Raw genomic sequence first — 18820 nt, 5'->3', positions numbered from 1 at the left:
GCACTTACACGCAGAATAGGCTACATAGAATATGTTACACCGATTCATTTCCCCTGCACATCACCATAGTTTCCATTCATGCGCAATACAAACACTGTCGCCGCTGAACACAACACACAGAGAAGTTATGAAGCAACCGTGGTCATTTACATCTCCTTAATAAATCACCAGTCCTAGGGTTCTGTCTGTAAACATATACAAAGTATTTCTAAACTACATGATATACCTGGACACCCTCCTTCTAATGTATTGTATCATCTGTCATTTTATGTGTAGTGGTAGGCTAGCGTGATATTTTAGCCCTGAGACGTTTAAACGTGAAAATATCAACATATATTGCGACTCACTTAAACCCAATTTCATTCGGTAGGCTAGTCAGCAGGGGGCCCTGTTGTCTTATTTTATGAAGGATGCTTTTTGAGTTGACAGGTGTCGCAGAGCAGAGGAGACATGGCGAAGTTCTTTGTAAAACGTCCCAAGACTTTCGAACTGTAAGGAACCGACTAAATAATGAAAATAAAAAACAACCAGTAGGCCTAACCTACAGCAGCATTAGTTCGACACCGTGTCTTGTGAGATACTGTAGCAATTGTGTGTGGGGAGCGGGTGGGGAAAGGAAGGCTACTATTAACTTCCTGCTCATAATCTCGGTTTACATTTCCCTGGGCGGAATGATTCTACCAAATTTGAAATCATGTCACCATGCAATTACTCTATAGCCTAGGCTACGCTACGAAGTACAGATACTCCTTTGCATTAGGCCTATACCTGATGCAAAAGCAAGGTGGTAAAAACGAACTAGAACTGGAGAAACAGGAAACAATATATTTTACATAGGCCTATTTTGCGGATGCATAATTTTCAAATTACTAGTTCGCAGTTGTCTATTCTTTGGTGTCGCATTGACCAGCAGGGGGACAGCAGTGAGCATCAGTGGGACTGAGTAGAGGCAGTCAAACTGCATGTGGCCAGCATTAACTCGGGTCACTGCCTCACAGAAGTTGAAGTGACCATTCCCCCCGAAGCCTTTCACGACGCTCAGTGGATATTGGCGGTAAGTAGCCTATACATTTCGAATAGCCTACTGGGTATAAGTCGAATAGGTTAAACTGTAGTGTTTCGCTTCTGTTAAATTAAGAGTGTTATCTACATTAAGATAATGATAAACTTATAGAGAGTATCATTGATGCCAAATACTTGACTGTTTACACTCAGTGCCTTCGTATTGGCCGAATGAATAGGCCTACCACATTTTCCGACAAGCAAGAGACGACTTTCTTTGAAATAATTTCCGTTAGGCTAAATCACCGAAGTTTATTACATTTTTATTTATTTACCAATATAGGCGTAAATTAACTATGCAGGCCTGTACAGCATGTTTTGTTTGTTAGTCTAAATGCAGTCCACTGTTAATTAATGTTTTCCCTGATTTCGACGGGCCTGTTTGGATCATTAGCGCAGTCCTAAGTCCTCCCTGCTATTCCTAGATATCCAACACTGTGACTGCCCTGACATGGTAGGTCTCTGCTGAGAATGGTCTGTTATTTGTCGATGTCCTTCATATTCAGTCCAAATCTCTTAGTGGAAGATAATAGGATTTTTCAAAAGAAAAAAAAATGGAAAACACTTTTTCATTAATTTATCTTTCAAATGCCAGAGCTAATTTGTATACAACTGACCACATGTATCCTCACTGACTAACAAACAGGAACTCTGGTGTGTTATTGTCATGAGGCATATCCGTAGAGTAGCCTAGTCTGGCTTATCCCAATGCTGAAGAGAACGTTAACTTGTGCACAGTGGATAAGATCTCTGGCATTTGTGGTGTGATGTGTAATGGTAATGGTCAGTGTTGGCTAATCCTTTCTGTGAAAGCAGGGGTGCTGATCCTGTAAACAGTTTGAGACAGAGATATGGCATGCGTAAAAACCTCGGAGGGAATACCATCGGGTGGGGGTAGTGTTAGTAAGATGTAAGGTGGAATATTAAAGGAGGAGTTAGCCAATACACTTTTTGTCACTTATAATGTCCTTGTGATCCGCTACAGTAGCTGTCAATGTTGTGTCTCTGGCTCTCTGCTGGGAAAAAGTCCAGTGTTTGTACACAGGCTTGGCTCTGATGGGAAACAAACAACGGGGTGCACCCACACACAGAACACTAACTACAGCCAAACAACAACAGGAGGTGTCAGTGCTGGTGCACAGGGCAGTGGGAAGGGGGTGAGTGAATGTAAGACTACTGCATTGTCAAGAGCACAGGAGAGGGGAGAGTGTTTTCAATGTCTTGTCATTTATGTCTTAACTAGTCAACAAGTACATAGCAGCTAAAAAAATCAACATACACAGAATACACAACACGTATACAACACGTAAAGCTATTATCTCTCAGATATGTATTTTTTGTCACAACAAAACCTCTGACTGTCTTTTCAGTCTACTGTGATGCAGTGATGGGTACTGAGCCTGAGGCATCACAGTCAGGGAAAGGGTAGGGCTGTCGTGCAATTTATTGTTATTTAGTGCTTAAGAGATATATATCAAGTTATTATAGGGTGCTGTTCCATTTAGATCTGTAAAATGCAAAACTGTGCAACTATTTAAAGGTCTGCATGCTAGTTTGTATAATTTGGCAGTGGGTATTCGGGTTAGTGTGGCTGAAGCAAAAGTTAGCTTTTGCTAACGGGTGGATGATGGTTGATTCTTCTCAATAGCAGTTTTAACCATACTTTGAAAACGTGATGATACAAGAAGGGTCCATGAACTTACATTGCTGTCATATGAAAATGATTAAGCTAAAGGAGCCATTGTGAATGGGCTGTGTGAGTGTAGAACATCTCATCTTTGTTTTTGGTTGAGTCAATCTACTTTGGTAGGCTACACACACAATGACCACCCCATAAAATTTGACTTTGTTTTGTAAAGATAAGCTTTTCGTACCCTGTACAGTACTCAAAGCTTTATTCAAGGCTTTGTGTATTGTTTGTCTACCATGACCGTCGGTTATATTTTGTTTATAAGCTTGATATTTCGCGGGTGAAAAGCCTACTCAACGAGTAGGCCTACTCTTAATGATCAAGGCACACACTCCTGTTTTGCAAAGGTTCATGGTTCCTATTTTGTTAGCTTAGCTTATGGTTTATAAATGCAGAACTTATAATGGGTTTGGTCATGATGAGTGATTTGGTACAAAAAGGGTTCTTAATCGAAAGCGTCTCTAATACCAATCAAGTACCAAGCCATGCAAAACAAAATTCAGTCATTCACTTATCAGTCAGTAATGCTCATGAAGGTATGAAGACAGTAATAGTATCATACAAAAAAATATGATACATCATAAAGTATGATACATAAAAGTATGAAGACACATGTAAGAAATAATAACCCAATTTTAACTGAAGACTTGCAGTATCAACAAAGTACTGGTTTCTCTTTGACACAAAACGTACACAAGGCAGGTGCCATCCATACAATCAGATAAGAAACGGCAGGATGTTTTCATGTGATTATCACTTGTTCAACAATTTGGTTTTTCCTTCAACGTATTTTGTATTGCAACATCTGTTGGCTTTTATTTCAATAAGTTTCCATTTCAATAAGTATAAACTTCATGTGGAATTCATAAAGACCATTATCTTCAAACTCAGAACCCATATAAATTTGCCTTTGGCAAAGCTTTGCGAAACAGTGCACAACCTCAATTAACTGTACATAATAACTCAGGGTTTCATACTCTGAAACTCTGGGAAAGTTTTAGTTCCCACTGTGGCAAGCAATGTGAGAAACACAAAACATTTGTGCGGTGGGCCTTGTCAGAGCTAGGCTGGCTAGGTTAGTCCCCCAGACCACAAGTGGAGGGGCAGCGATAGCACTAAACAACGCAGAAAGAAAAGAACAATTGGGCAAGTTTAATGACATGACAACATTGCGCAAAGCATAAGTGGTGAAACCTCTGACCAATCTGACAACTCAATTCACACAATAGAAATTCTGCTGTATCCACAGGCATGTAAATGGCACATTGTATCTATGTGCTCAGTCTTTTAAAAAATGATTGGTTCACATATCAATGTTGTGCATGCTAACAAAGATTCAGGAAGTCTTGGCTGTGGTGCCTACCCCATTGCATGATCATGTTGAAATACAATGAACAGCAACCTAGAAGTTTACAGTATATATTGAACTCAAATTTCTACTATTGCAAGTTAGTTTAACTGATGTTTAGAATGCTGAAGCAACACAGGGACTAACGTTTCGATGATACTAGACGTTAGTTCCTTATGTTGGCACATTAAAATAAAAATCTGAAGTTTAAACATCTGTGTTGCTCCGGTAAAACTCCTCTCTCTCGCTACAATTAGTCCTCTCCTGTTGATGCACCAGATAGTTAATTACAGAAGTGCGGAGGAACAACTGCTTTTCTACGTTTAGAATGCTGACTGTAACTAGACCTAAACCTACTGTACATCTATGTGATTAAAATGACTGAAATGACTACAGTAATATGACTGAAAAGGATAAACATAAAATATGTTATTTCATAGTGTTATATAACTATTTCAAAATTCACATTTGTGCACATAATTTGTGTGTGCCCCATTGCATTATTGATTTTAATCATTGATAATGTGAAACTTATCTTACTAAGCTACTCTGTAGTGAGTGTGTGTGTGCGTGTGTGTGTGTGTGTATATGTCTGTGTGTGTGTGTGTGTGTGTGTGTGTGTGTGTGTATATGTCTGTGTGTGTGTGTGTGTGTGTGTGTGTGCGCGTGCATTTTAGTGTGTGTGTGTGTGTCTGTGCATGTGTGTGCACATGCATCTGTGTGTGTGTGTGTGTGTGTGTGCGTATCCTTTCATGTCTCATTAACAGTACGACAGAATTGCACAGTTTTGGCTTGGCTCTCTCTGTTCCTCTCCATGGTTGATCTGATAGGCCCACATCTACGGCGAAGCGATAATGATCAAGCCTGTGAATAGTGTGAAGTGTGAAGTGTCACTCTGAGGGGGCAAAAGCCAGAGATGATTAGCCCCAGAGTCTGTGGTTAAGAAATGAAAAGACATATCACTCACCCACTGCTGCTTGGGCAAATAGTTGGTAGTTCTTTTTTTCTATTCTTGTCTGTGCTTTAAGCTGCCACAAGTGCAGTTTGATAAACTGTGAAATGGCTTGTATTTAATTGTCTTAAAGTATTTAGAGTGAGGTGGATGCTTGGCAGAAAATGGCTGTGCCTAATCTTTTTTCATTTCATATTAGCCTACTTCAGCAACACAAGTTATGAATAAATAAACACATACATTTGAAATGTAAACTACAGCTATAGGTGTGGTTTATAGGTTTCTTGTAACTAATGGTGACAAGTCGAGAAATAACCTGCGGTTGGGCTCAGGAAGTCTCTGAGCATCGAGAGAGAGATGACTACATTTCCTGAACTTCCCTGAACCCCACTAGTCTCCCCACAAATAGAAAATACAAAAAGAAGAAGCTGCCCGCATTTCTTAGTCAGCAAGTTCCATTAACTTCCCTGTTGTCACCGACATTGCCAAACTCTTCCAAGACAATTTCTGGCTTGTGGTTTTACATGTGTGTCTGTGTGAGCATTTTGCATGATTTCAGCTTGTTTCAGCTTTATTTTGTTCTTACAGCCATTCCTAGAAAGTCTGAATGGTGTACTTATGTTTTTAAGAATGTTCATGTGTTACAGCTGTGATGTTAATATTGCCATTGCCATCCTAATGTCCTGAGCACACACATGGAGGCTAATATTCTCACTCCAAATGGTTAACTTCAGCCAAAAGTTTAACACAGTGTTGACAAAGCTACATAGTAGATGGCATTAAACATTACATTATAACAGGGGCATTGCTGGAGACCATATGCCTGCAGCTTTTGTGTGACGTTTTGGATTTTAACATAATGGCCTTGCTTGCACCTTATGGCTACAGCTTATTGAGAGGGTGTGATGCACGGGTGGAAGAAGAAAGCTTCAGTTGGAGCTGTATCATTTCACTGTATGTGCTTAATACAGTGAAATGATACATGTGCTTACCAAAAAAAAAAATCTTAAATAGACTTATGTTATGGAATAACAAATACTAAAACTTTCAATGGTTCTTAGCAGATGATTTTGTCCAAAGCAACTTAACATGACATCAATAAATATTAAATTAACAGTTTAAGGTATAATCATGATTGGCCAACACAGGTATGTCTGTATCACAAGCCAACAGTAAGTTATCTGGTAGCACAGGTTGTTGAGTTTGGTAAGAGGAAACCTCAGACATACTGTGTTCTGTCGTTCTGTGAAGTGGTGGGGATTCCACAGACATTCTTAAAAGAGAAGGAGGAGTGGGACAGAGTCTACCATAAAAAAATAACCCCCTGAAGACCCTTTTGTCTCAAGCAGTCAACTAGTGACGGTAGACGTGGCCAATATGTGGGAGGCAAGCTACTGAAATAAACATGAAAATATTTTAAAACCGATCAAATTAATGAATAAGAGTGAACATTATGAGGGTAAATAAATTAACTCATACCATTTTCTTTTTTAATGGCAGGCTCCGTCCTCCATAGGGAGGAGATGCAAGCACATTTAGCACAGTGTGTGTACAGTATGTCCTCCCATTAATATAAGCTTTCGCTCTTTCGCAGCGTCACCGTGGTCCATCCTGCTGGACCGAAGACTATGATGCTGAGGAATAGATACAGAATATGTGGACTTTCATTTATGCTTGAGTTTTTTTTATTATCTTGAATCTTGAAAGATATTTGATGTTTGTCTCCGCAGAGACTTTCTTTCATTTTGACTCATGGGCGACATATTATTCATCATAATTTTGTGAATGATCTTTGATCTTTGAACAACATACCCTGTATCTGATAGTAGGAAGATACCAAGAATAATTAGCCATGATCATTACAGCAGCCTGGGTTTTGTAGACATTACATTCAGAGGAGATTTAGCACCCAAAGCAAAGATTGACAATGACAGATCAACAGCTTTTTGAAGTTTGTCATATGACCAATGGCACAGATGGAGGCTATATGTCCACTCATAATGCGACATTTCCATGCCTAGGCTATGGGACCTCTGCCCTCAGCTCCTTGCATAACCCTCCAGTATCTCCACACTTTGCTCAGGACCCCCTCAAATCCCCCATCACCCCTTGCAATGACCTTTCACCCATGGTAGAAATGCCCAAACCAGGAGGGGCTTGGCTCAGTAATCACTTGGGTAGAACCACCTCCAACCCATGGATGTCATCTCCTCAGAGTGATGGAATAGATGCCGGAAACCAAGTCAACCAGCATCCCAGGATGTATCCATTTTCTTCCTTTTCACTTATGAACCCGGAGATGTCTTCCAAACCACATGGGGGTGGCCTTCAGAGACTGGACCCATTCACCCAGGCATTCCCCAACCAAAACCTGGGTGTTCTGCGAAGCAACAGCCTTAGCACCGATAACGGCAGCCCCAGCGGTATGGAGGATAGCCCCATGTTACTGTCGCCCCAAGCCGTGTCACCCATCAACCACGTGCTGTTCAGCCAGTCAACAAACTGCTTCAACCAACTGCTAATGAACTCAGGGCAGCCCCAACAGAGTCACCAGCCTGCGGACCAGATCACCAGCCCACTTCTTGGACGGCCGCAGACCCAATATGGCTACCAGGCACAGCAACAGGTGCTACATCAGTAGAAGTAGTGATTAAACACGTATTATAGTATAATAGTTAGTCAAAGTAATTGGCCAATTGGCCAATATACTATTGTGCAATATGAAATATGTGTGAAAAACAGTGTGCTGTGCTTCTTTTCTCCTTTGAGGCAGGGCATGTAACTGATGGCCAGCAGGTGTACCAGAGCCAGCAGCACTCTCAGCAGCCCAGCCAGAGCCTCCCCAGACCACGTTTCCTGTCCCTGGCACAACACCATCAGTCAGTCCACCCCCAGCTCCAAGGATCGTACCTTCAGACCAACGAGAGGGAGGCCCAGGACCCTCACCCTCCTCCGTCCCCTCAGGCTCATTCTTTCTACTATGGGCAGAACTGCAAGGGTCCAGACCAGCAGATCTCCTTTACGAGCACCACACATCAGCCACCCGCACTCTTCCAAGACAGCCAGTCCTATCTGCACTTACCTTCTCATCACAACAGCTGCCAGCAACCACAAGCTCAGGTGCTGGCGGACTACCAGCATGCTCTGAGCTCTAAGCATCACCAGTTTGACAGACAGAACTCTGGGAGTTTGAGTTCTCCCGCCATACAGGGACTCTGCAGCAGCCCTCTTGACAGGGTTACTTGTGTAGACTACAACTCAACTCACAACCAGAGAGACTCCAGCCACTGTTGCCTACCTCCTCACCATCCCATGCCAAGCAGGAGGGAACTCCAGCAATCCCAGCCTGCAGCTGCCATGCAGTGGCCTCCGGTACTGTAGGCAAATACAGTCTGCTCCATAACATACTGTGCACAATGCTGTATACATTGAGTGATGAATGAGCTGTCAACTATTGTCTTTTCAGATGGCTGGAGGAACTGGTTTCCTACAAGACCCTGTCTCTCCACATTGCATGTAAGATCCATCATCGTTTTACACCTTCCCAGTGCACCTTAGTAAGTTACTGTCTATGCAGTTAAAACAGTGCTGTTAAAACAATGTTGTAACATCATCCTCCGATGGCAGGCCTCGCGTAGAGACGACCCAGCGGAAAGTGACTGGTACCAAACTGAGGTGCACTGTGTGTCAGCGAGAGTTCAAGAGCCTGCCAGCACTAAACGGCCATATGCGCTCCCACGGAGGCTTCAAAACACAGCCACCAACAACCAGAATGGTAATCATTAACATATAATTTATTCATTACAGCACTAGTCTATAAACATGTATTTGACTTCTGTGGAGCACAGAGGCCCATGAATGTGACTTATATTAGCCTCATTCGTGACAACCAGTTACATCTAATTCGCACACAGCCTTCATTTCCTGTCTATTGTTATGGTCTATTCTGTATCTTCTGCTTAACTCTGTTTTTCGCAACAAACAGAAAGAGGAGACTCATGAGCTCCATCCTGAGGTCACATCTCCTGTTCAAATGGTCATGCCAGTGTCTGTGCCTGTCAAGGCCCCACCAGTGCCAATCAGGTTCTCTCCCACTCCTCAGTTCTCTGATATGGGCAGAGACCCAGAAGATCTGACCGGGCTGTACCCACACGCTGTGTGTAGCCAAAGGCCCATGCCCCCATCTGTGAGTAGCACTCTGCACTTTAACCAGGAGTGGAAATAGGGTTGTTTCTGCATCTTGTGACGCCCCTTTTTTATGTTAATGTGTTAATACACACCTCCAACATTTTCTGTGAAATGGCATATTCAATTGGCGGCTCTCGAGCCACATGCGGCTCAGAAGCAACCTCTGAGTGGCCCAGCCCGTAGCCTACAGTAGTTTTGCCAGAGAAAGAAACATTTCGTGAGCCTTCAGAAATTCCTACAGAAATCCCTACTAGCCTAGTCACCTACAGACAGAATATTAGCATAGCAATATTCAGTCACAGCTCTTTTATTGTTTTGTTTTTTGGGCTGTTTGTAAATTCAATCTGGCACTCTGAAAATGTGCATTTCGAAAAATGTGCATCTCTGCATTTCGAAAAAGACGAGCATGAATTAACAAACGTTTTCTCATAGATCAAAATTGACATTAACACAAGCAGCAGATTGAAATAAGACTATGTGATAATAAGAGTGAACCTGATGAAGCATTAGCAAAACGCGTTGTTCACTAAAAAATAAAATAAACCAGCAAAGAAATCCCACCAGTGTGCAGTGATCCTTCATTTTCCTTTTAATCTATTGACGACTGCACCTCACCAGCACCTGGAAGGCTGTGCACAGGAACTTTATCCTTTTAAGACTATGTTTCATTTGAGAGTTTGACAGCGGTGAGGATGATTAGCACTATGCAAGCAAGTTTGTTGAATTACTTCAACAAGCGGTCTCTATAAGTAAGGGATAACGGCGGCCAAGGTGTCCTGTTATACGGAATTAATGGATGAGGACAAGAGGCAAAGAACTCCCCGACGCGCAGCGGAGTAGGCTAGGCTAGAAAAATCCGTAATCTGTCCTATTTCCTCAAAACTGTAATTTCCCTGTGAGGATTAATAAGTATATCTATCTATCTCTCTCTCTATCTATCTATATTAAACACCGTCTGCCATTGTTTTCAGTTTGATTGATGTCACGCTCTGTCCCGTCAATGTCAATGTGCGCACTGAATAAACAAACAATAATTCCATCAACATGATTTTATGAACAGTTTCAAAGTGCCAGAGTGTGCTCATAGCGCTCAGAGTGACAATTTACAAAAACACATCTGACACAAGCACATGAAAAAGTTTGATGCATTTTTTGATGTGTCTGTGTCCAATGTAACAAAAATCAAAAGGAAAACAATAAATAAACATTAGGCTACTTGTTTTTCAATAGGCCTGTGGTTTAAAAATGTGTAAATATATCTGCTGCTTATCCTACCAGCCACTGAAAATGTCTGGCCCAGCTCATTTTCTTGGTTTGAAAATCTGGCCCAACTTAACTTTTAATTGAATAGCCCTGCCTTACAGTATTTACCACAGTTCTGTGTTTGTCCATAAATGTCAATTATTGTGTTATTACGCTGTTTATTAGATATACTGGGGAAGAGTATGACAAAAGGGGAACAGCGTCACAAAAGATATTCTTATAATCTGAAAAACCATTCCAGACCTCCACCCATCTCCCCCTACTTCAAATCCCTGCCCCTGAGCCACAGAGAGACTCCTGTGAGGAAGAGGAGTCTCTGGACACGAAGCCCGAGAGGAAGAAGCTCCAACACCGCCTGCTGCCTCTCTTCATTCCCTCCCCAAGTCCCTTCCCTGTGGCCAGAGGAGCCGTCCTGTTCCTGAGCCAGCTCCGCTCCCCGGGACCCGAGGGGGGCGTTCCCTACACGCCGCCACCGATGCTTAGCCCCATCCGCCCAGGCTCTGGCCTCTTCAGCAGCGTGTGTGGGGTAGACGTCCAGAGCTCAGGGGCGCCCATTCCCACTCGAGTGCACCTCTGCAAGACTGCTGACCGTCCTTCACTCAATGGTGATTTAACCGGAGTCTCTCTCTGGGCGTCATTTACCGACTGATAATTACCATCTGAATACCTAGTAGAGTTGTTACAGTTATTACTAAATATGAAACCACCTCACAGCCACTGTAAGCTTTAAAGAGTATACTGAAGCAAAGTTACGTTTCTATGGTATTCTTGATAACAAAGATGTTGACAGTCTGTGTCTTTCATAATGACAGATGACTTAGATGGGAGCATTCATAGTGAAACTCCAGGCCAAGGGACACCCGTCCGCATTGAGCCGTAAGTACAGATTCTAATCTTTCATTGTTTCAGACAAATGTCCACAACATAAACTGTTGTAATGAAATGTAAGAGCAATATTTATGTCAAGACCAATATATAAACATTTTGTGAGAAAATACTCAACAGTACATCCAAACAACCAAACAACAAACTCCCACACGTCACAAATGTACTCATCTTGAAAACATGTCTTTATAATGTTCTCAATATTACAGACGCATCAACATTGGAGATCGTTTTCAAGCAGACATTCCATGTTTACTCAGCAAGTCAGAATTGACCAAAGTCCCACACAAGGCCACCCTGGTGTGGTCCTCTTGGAATGATCTGGGCATTCCCTGTGAGCAGCAGAAAGGTACCTTCTACCTCCATGCGGAACTCAAGAGCAATGCGACATAGTACCTTAAATGATTATTGATTTAGATTTATTCTCCCTAAGACTTACTTCCAATAATGATAATAATCTTTATTTATAGAGCAATCTTTATTAAAAACCAAGTTACAAAGTGCTTCCAAGCTTATGTTAGGAAGACAAGGCAATTCATATGACTGGTTAATTCACAGTGCTTTACAAAAAAGAGCACTGCTCATTCACAGATTTAAAGAGTGTGTTTAGTGATTTAACAATAAAAAAAATGTTCAAGATACCTGTATCCTTCAACAAACACAATTTGTGGTTGTCAGGCTAGTTATAAGGCTGTATGTTGTGTTTAAGGAGCTTACCCTCATAATTACAAATTAATGACACAACTCTTTCTCTCACAACAGGTGTTGAGTGACATCCATGTGATCACATTTTTGCCTCAAACGTATTGTATACGGACATCATTCTAACACTCTTTCACTCATTCTCAGTGGATGACTTGCTACGGCTGGCCTGCTGCAGTGTTCTCCCCGGGGGAGGAACAAACACAGAACTGGCGCTTCACTGTCTGTTCCAGTGCAAAGGAGACATCATGGTCAGACCATTGTCCATCACTCATGAGTTTGACATTACTGAGCACTTCTGGTTCCTCAAATGGTCAAACGCTCATGTATGTTTACTTTTTCTACCCAAACAATCTCCCAGGCAACCGTGGAGAAGCTCCTGATGTTGGACCCGTCAAGAGCTGCGTTTCAGCCTATTGCAGACTATCATTATGCAGGTGTGTGGCAAGCCTTCCTTGTCTGGAGGTCATAGCTTGCATCGTTGCCAAGCATGACATGTGCATATCCTGCTGCACAAGGTCCTATTTCTGTCACTGTAAAATCTGCTGTCACTGAAAGTGGTTGGGTGTGTATGACTACTTTGCTTTTAACCACTTGAGCACAGAGATTGGCATTTGATGTTTTTTTAAACAATGACACTTGATATTTGTTTCAGAATTCATGTCAGAAAGTCATCTACTTAAAGTGGCAGTAAAGAGTTTCGGCATACAGTCCAGTGTGCTAACCAGATAACCACAAGTAGCCATGCCGTGCAAATACCAATCTGACACCCCTGAAAGCTGATTTGACAACTTATATGCCATGATACGCCGTGAAGTTGTTTTACTGGGCCATTAAGCTGTAGGCCTTGTTATATTTTCATAGGGATTGTATGCCTACAACCTTATACAAAAAATGCATTAATGAAAAGGAACGGGATCCTGTAGGAACAACAGTTGAATGTTAATGGAATGATTAAATGTCCCGTCCATGACCAAGTACCATACCACAGTGAATTTATGAGAAGTAAAGCTACAGCTATGACTTTAGGCCTCAAAGAGAAACATGTATATTGCATTGCAAGAATAAAACAACAAAATTATTTTTTTTGTGTGTGTGTTCCAAACATTCTGATTAGGTTCCGATAAGTGGACAATGCAAGAGAGGAGGCAGCTCAACAAGGCGCTGGACAAACACCATAAAGACTTCTTTCTGGTCCAGAAAATGGTATCTGCCCCATTATGCACACATAAATACACTCATAATCGTAAACTGTGTTGTAGTAAAGATTTACATTTTAGGGTAACATTATTTTGTTTAGTGAATAGATGTATTTAATGTCATACATTTAGAGAATAAGATGTATAGGTGCATTTAGTGAATTTATTATTAATTCATGTTTTTTCAAGTTTATTTTTTAAAATTTCTCAAAAGTTGAGTGCTGTGCTCTTTGGCAGGTACGGACGAAGACCGTAGCTCAGTGCGTGGAGTTCTACTACACGTGGAAGCGGAGATCTCGTGGAGGCAGGCGTCTTAACGTTGGCCTTACTACCCCAGTGACAGAGAATGAGGTTAGTGGAGCACTTACACACACCTTTGTTTATTCAGACTGGTTTCGACTATATTTCAGACCTTAACGTAAGTGGCTTCTATGGGTTTGTACTGTCAGCTACATGTGTCACTCTCACTCTTTATAACTGCTTATTAGCCTGCACTGGAGTGACCTGCTTCTGGGGTTTCAGATGTGTAGGGTAATGGAAAGAGTGTGCTGAAGTGACACGCAAATGGTGAAGAGGATGAGTAACTTGGCTTCAGCTCAAAGCCACAGGTCACGCCTCCTTCTCGCAATCACCGCGGCCTTCTCACCAGCGCAGATGAGCTTCCTGTTGGCTTACAGTAAAGACCAGCATGTCGGCCGAACAGCCACCAGACAAACTATGTACATCTCACATATAGTGTGAGAAATGTCACCCAAAAAGATGCCCCCACCCCCCCCCATTTTATATTTAGTCAAACATTTGATATTTAAGTGTTGATATACATCATACAGTATACAATGTACAAGCAGAAACAAGGCCCCATACAAATCATAGTGTTCTACACTCGGTAAGAACTGGCGAGAACATGCACAGATCTTCTAGCCATGGGCTAAAGCTAGTGGTAGGAGACGAGTAGTGCAGTATAGCTTATTCATCTCATCTCCTGTGTTTTCTGTACAGGTCTGTGGTTTCAATACATTAATCATCTATTCATTTCTGTATCAAGGTGTAGGCCTGTCGCGATATTCAATAAATCAATTAATCGCATGATAATTAAAATTAGCTCGATAATTTTTCTGGCCGCGATAAATGCCATTTGCTTGTTTGTTTTCCTCGTCTCTCTCTCTCCCTCTCTCGGGTCCTTAGAGTAACGATGAGTGAACCCTCATGTCAGTCACTTGTCAGTCGCATGGTGTGTGGGGAGGCGGGACTACTGGCGTATCCTACCACAGAGTGCAGCTAAAAAGCCGCGTGAGAAGTATACCGGTAGGCACTAGGCAGAGAGAAAGCTAGTTGCGAGTTCCAGTAGGCTACGCCTAATAAAGACAAAAAAGATGGAATTGTTTCTAAGCCAAACGCGACAGCTGCAGTGTGGGAGCATTTCGGATTTAAACCGAATGCCCGTGGTGAACCACTGAACGCGTGCGAGTCGGTGTGTCGCATTTGTTGGAAAACAGTCGCAATTAAAAGCGGCAACACAACAAACATGCATATGGATCTAAAACACAATCATCCGCTGCAGTTTTCCCAGTTGGGGAAAAAAAAACACAACAAGTGGGCCGTCTTCCTCTTCCCGAGGAAAATTCTCAGAACGACAATATTATCGCTTATCGCAATAATTTCTGAGACAATTTATCGTCCAGCAAAATTTGTTATCGTGACAGGCCTATCAAGGTGTATTGTATTATTTAATGAAGGAAAACAACAGCCCTTTCCCTATTCTTAGTCTATTTTAACTGTATGTTTGTAGTATCTTATTGCACACACACACACACCCACACACACGCACACACACACACACACACACACACACACACACATTTAGGGTATCCTAAATCAGTTTGTTCAGACAGCGGCCTGTCTTGTCTTTGTTCAGGTGAACTGGGAGGTTTGCAGGCTGGCCCTGATGAAGCGTAGTGGCCTGGACAAGAAAAGCTCCACTGACTTTGCAGACTGCTCAGACTGCCTGGCAACATCTCTAGGCTATGAGGAGCTCAGCAATATTTCTGTGAGTGTCTGTATAGTTTTTACTTTATACATAGGCTATAACAAGGCCAGTTGCATATTTCTTACAAACCTAAAAGACTTCCTGGACAACATAGTCACTTCCTGTTAGTTGTGTTGTGCTTTCTCTCTCTCTCTCTGTCTCTATGTTGCGGTAAAAGGTCACTAACGCCTTCAGATTCTAGAATGTTTCAAATGGCTCAGCACATTGGAAACACCTGATCAAACCCACTAATCTCTGCCATGTGCAAAAAAAGAACATGTCAAAGCATACATCATTAGCTGCAGTGAGAGGCATCTTAGCATATAAAATGGGTGTATATTTACATACGTATCTGGAAAAACACGTTCTCAATTATGACATTTGTCAACTTAAAATGTGAGTGGCGAGTGCCAACAGGGAAGAATCTAAGTTAAACCTGAGTGTCTGGTTTCTGCATTTCTTTTGTGTCGAATCATCCACACTCAAGCCGAGGATTAGGTTTCCAGTAGTTTCCTCAACTCATGAAACCCTGTCACCAAACAGTCATATTAACTCCTCTGATCTTTGGCGATCCCTGGCATTGTACCATGGCTCTCTTCAGATCCTGGATGGGTACGGTGAGACACTGAGTCCAGTAGGGAGGCGCTCCAGGCCCCCAGCAGAGAGGGGCCTTCCCCAGTCCGGCCAGCACCTGGCTCCAGCCTCAGTGAAGAGTTCACCAGCTCACAGCACCACCGGCGGAGACACCGACACTACGCTCGCCTTCCCCTGCAGAGAGTGTGGGAAGTATGTCCACACAGATGACATAAACTTCAAGAGCTTCTACTCATGTGTAATGGGGTTGTGCTTCACATGCCTAATGACACACACATACAAACACACACACACACACACACATATATATATATATACAGTATATGTATATGCATGTAATATGTCTCCAAAACAAGTAATTGAATAGACATATGATGATCTGGACAGTGAGTCAAAATAAAAGGTATATAAATATAAATAAATATGAATAATATAACAGAAGTGTTTAGATTAATCTTCTTTATAAAAAGACAGTGGATTTTGTTGGCATGGCACATTACAAGCATATTATGTGTCAATCTATGTGTATCTAGCCAATCCAGTAGAGTATGATATGCTCAGGGGTGTGATTACCTTAATCTAACTGAAGAGCGCCATCTTTTGTTAGGTTTTGTTCTTCACATATATATCTATTTTCTTTCTTACAGTAAAAGACTGCATAGGTAAAATATTTGCTTTAGTTGCACAACACATTAGCCTAACAGTTTAATGTTAACAGTTTAAGACTGATTCATTGCATTTCTTTTAGGGTCTTCTTCAAGGTCAAAAGTCGTAATGCTCACATGAAGACTCATCGACAGCAGGAGGTGCCACTGTGCTGGCCGATCCAGATGCAGAGACCCCTAGAGGACAGCCTGGATATGACACCTGCAAGCCCATACAAAACTCCCCCCCAACGGCTCCTGTTATCTGGCAATCGCATCAATGGACCTCAGGGTCCCCAGATTAAGGATGTGAACTTGCACAGGGATGAGGTTCACATCACATGTGATACAAGCCAATTCACTGAGGTGAAAAATATATGAGGGAGAACAAAAGTGTGATGGAGCTTCCATTGTGATTAAAGAACCCGAAAGTAGAGTGATTTTGACATGTAGCCTAATGGCAGAGGATCCTAGCCCCTACAGGGACACAAACAAAAATGTTTTCAAGTTTCTGGTGCGCACCAGACACTTTCGTATGCACACCAAAACCTTCTCATGCTCACCAGAAACTCATAGCCCTTAAGAGGACATGGGCGAACATAGTTGTCAGTTTCTGGTGCGCACCAGATAGTTTCCCATGCTCACCAGAAATTTGACACTTTGTTTAGGGGCTCCGTTGGATCCTTCCCCAAAGTGATGGAATAACAATTGGCTTGACAGTGGTAACATTTCTGGTGGATAGGCTTTTCTTTTTGTTGTACAGACTCAAACTGTAGCTACTGCAGTGTAATTGCTTTGCCATTTAAGTATTCTGGAAATAAGATTGGTAATGACAGATATTAGCACTTTCAGAAAGTGATGGAATAACAATTGGTTTGACAGTGGTAACATATTTATGGTGGACATTTTCTCTTTTTTTGTACAAACTCAAACTGTAGTTACTGCAGTGTAAATGCTTTGAGTGCTCTGGAAAATATGCCTCTGTTGCATTTATTAAGTCTCCTGAATGAGATTGGTAATGTCAGATATTTGCACTTTCAGAAATCCAGATGTCAGTGGGATATGCTTGTGCTTGTGCTTCTTGTTGCTTGGAGGCTAAGTGTACATAAATATATTGTTTAAAATGTCTGATAACACTGAAGAGTGCTCGATCAAACTTTAGAGTGCCTCCTTTGTCCTTAAACTGTGCTGTTACAGTGACATTTTTTAAATATTCATTCAATTTAACCTTCCCCCTGATTGTGTACTAAATGAAAGCTCATCACAAGTTCCCCATTGATATAATGGTATGCAATAATATGAGTATGAGCTGGAATCTTCTTGCTAGCTGATCAGAGTGTGTTCTCAAACATTGTTGTTTAGCCTATGCACAGTAATGGTTTAGAATGGGAATTGGCCACATATGATACTGTACCCAACTATTACTACCAGTGAACACATTGCGTGTGATGAGCTCAAATATCAGCAACGTTTTGCCAGGATCAAGGACTGCTCCTTCATCGTCATAAAAATTCAAAATAAAAGCACTTTTGAACAAAACCACTAGATGGTGGTGGAGTAGGCCTAGGCCTACCCTTACGGCCACAGAGAGAAGGCATGGAGGTATTCAGGTTGTGGGTCTGATTTTCTTTTTTTGTTGTTTTTTTTTTTTGAGACACACAATATGTATAAGGAATATTATTCCTCCTCAGGTTACTTTTTCCAAGTTGAATGCAGTCGTGTTGTTTTATAAATAATTTTCCAAATAAAGTTTAAATGGCTTATTTTCTAAGTGTAGTGGTTATTGTGATTAATTTCACTTTGAGGCCAGAAAAATACCACCTTATCAGAGAGCAGCGTCATTCTGCGAATTCCTGCGTCATCAGACGGAGTTTGCACTTCCATATTTCTATTAAGAAAAATATGAAGAAAACGTATGTACTCGTGGTTTATTTAAATGCTGAATGATTGTCTGACTTTAGGCCAAATTGTATCAATTATAGTAATACTTGAAGCGTACTCGACTGGATAGACTCAATTTATTAGTGGGTTTGACCCTTAAAGGAGTACCGTCACACCGGTGTGACGGGAATGTTGGGAAATTAACATTCTAAAGAATATCTGGGTTCATTGAATTCAACATAGAATTTTAGAACCTTCAATTGTTGCGGAACTTAGAATGTTCAAAAACCTACACCTTTAAGGGTTAAGTTTTCTTATTAGTGGGTTTGATCCAGCAAGACCACTATTGTTCTTCTTAAGTTTACTTTATTTATTTATTTATTAGT

At 41.6% G+C, this 18820-nt stretch overlaps 1 protein-coding gene across 3 annotated transcripts; it reads left to right on the top strand.

Moving 5' to 3' along the window:
• Positions 1 to 405: 405 nt before the first annotated feature.
• On the top strand, positions 406 to 18324 carry LOC143138850 (transcriptional-regulating factor 1). Of its 3 annotated transcripts, none has more exons than XM_076299271.1 (17): positions 406 to 1054; positions 1457 to 2219; positions 6647 to 7678; positions 7822 to 8424; positions 8519 to 8568; positions 8680 to 8827; positions 9038 to 9238; positions 10745 to 11108; positions 11316 to 11379; positions 11598 to 11737; positions 12238 to 12341; positions 12452 to 12527; positions 13208 to 13296; positions 13527 to 13640; positions 15205 to 15336; positions 15917 to 16101; positions 16658 to 18324. In XM_076299271.1, exons 3-17 carry the CDS (start codon positions 6980 to 6982, stop codon positions 16932 to 16934), a joined length of 3246 nt encoding a protein of 1081 aa, XP_076155386.1. In that variant the 5' UTR covers positions 406 to 1054; positions 1457 to 2219; positions 6647 to 6979; the 3' UTR covers positions 16935 to 18324. The 3 variants fall into 3 exon arrangements, with proteins under 3 accessions (XP_076155386.1, XP_076155384.1, XP_076155385.1); XM_076299270.1 differs by lacking the exon at positions 1457 to 2219 and having other exon boundaries at positions 422 to 491; positions 911 to 1054; XM_076299269.1 differs by lacking the exon at positions 1457 to 2219.
• The last annotated feature ends 496 nt before the right edge of the window (positions 18325 to 18820 follow it).

This window comes from Alosa pseudoharengus, unplaced genomic scaffold (genome assembly GCF_046254945.1).
Source record: "Alosa pseudoharengus isolate Yale_2024_CS ecotype anadromous, Long Island Sound unplaced genomic scaffold, YU_APseudo_1.1 YU_APseudo_1.1_scf_22, whole genome shotgun sequence".
Lineage (NCBI taxonomy): Eukaryota > Metazoa > Chordata > Actinopteri > Clupeiformes > Clupeidae > Alosa > Alosa pseudoharengus.
The sequence above is the reverse complement of the archived record's forward strand: the minus strand, read 5'-3'. Positions and strand labels throughout refer to the sequence as shown.

What these genes read in the sequence shown, in the direction of transcription:
- LOC143138850 (XM_076299269.1), top strand. Translation starts at nt 6,980, where the DNA reads ATGACAGATCAACAGCTTTTTGAAGTTTGTCATATGACCAATGGCACA. An exon ending in ACACCCGTCCGCATTGAGCC is followed by an intron (nt 11,380 to 11,597) that starts GTAAGTACAGAT and finishes TCAATATTACAG; the next exon opens with ACGCATCAACATTGGAGATC. An exon ending in AGTGCAAAGGAGACATCATG is followed by an intron (nt 12,342 to 12,451) that starts GTCAGACCATTG and finishes ACAATCTCCCAG; the next exon opens with GCAACCGTGGAGAAGCTCCT.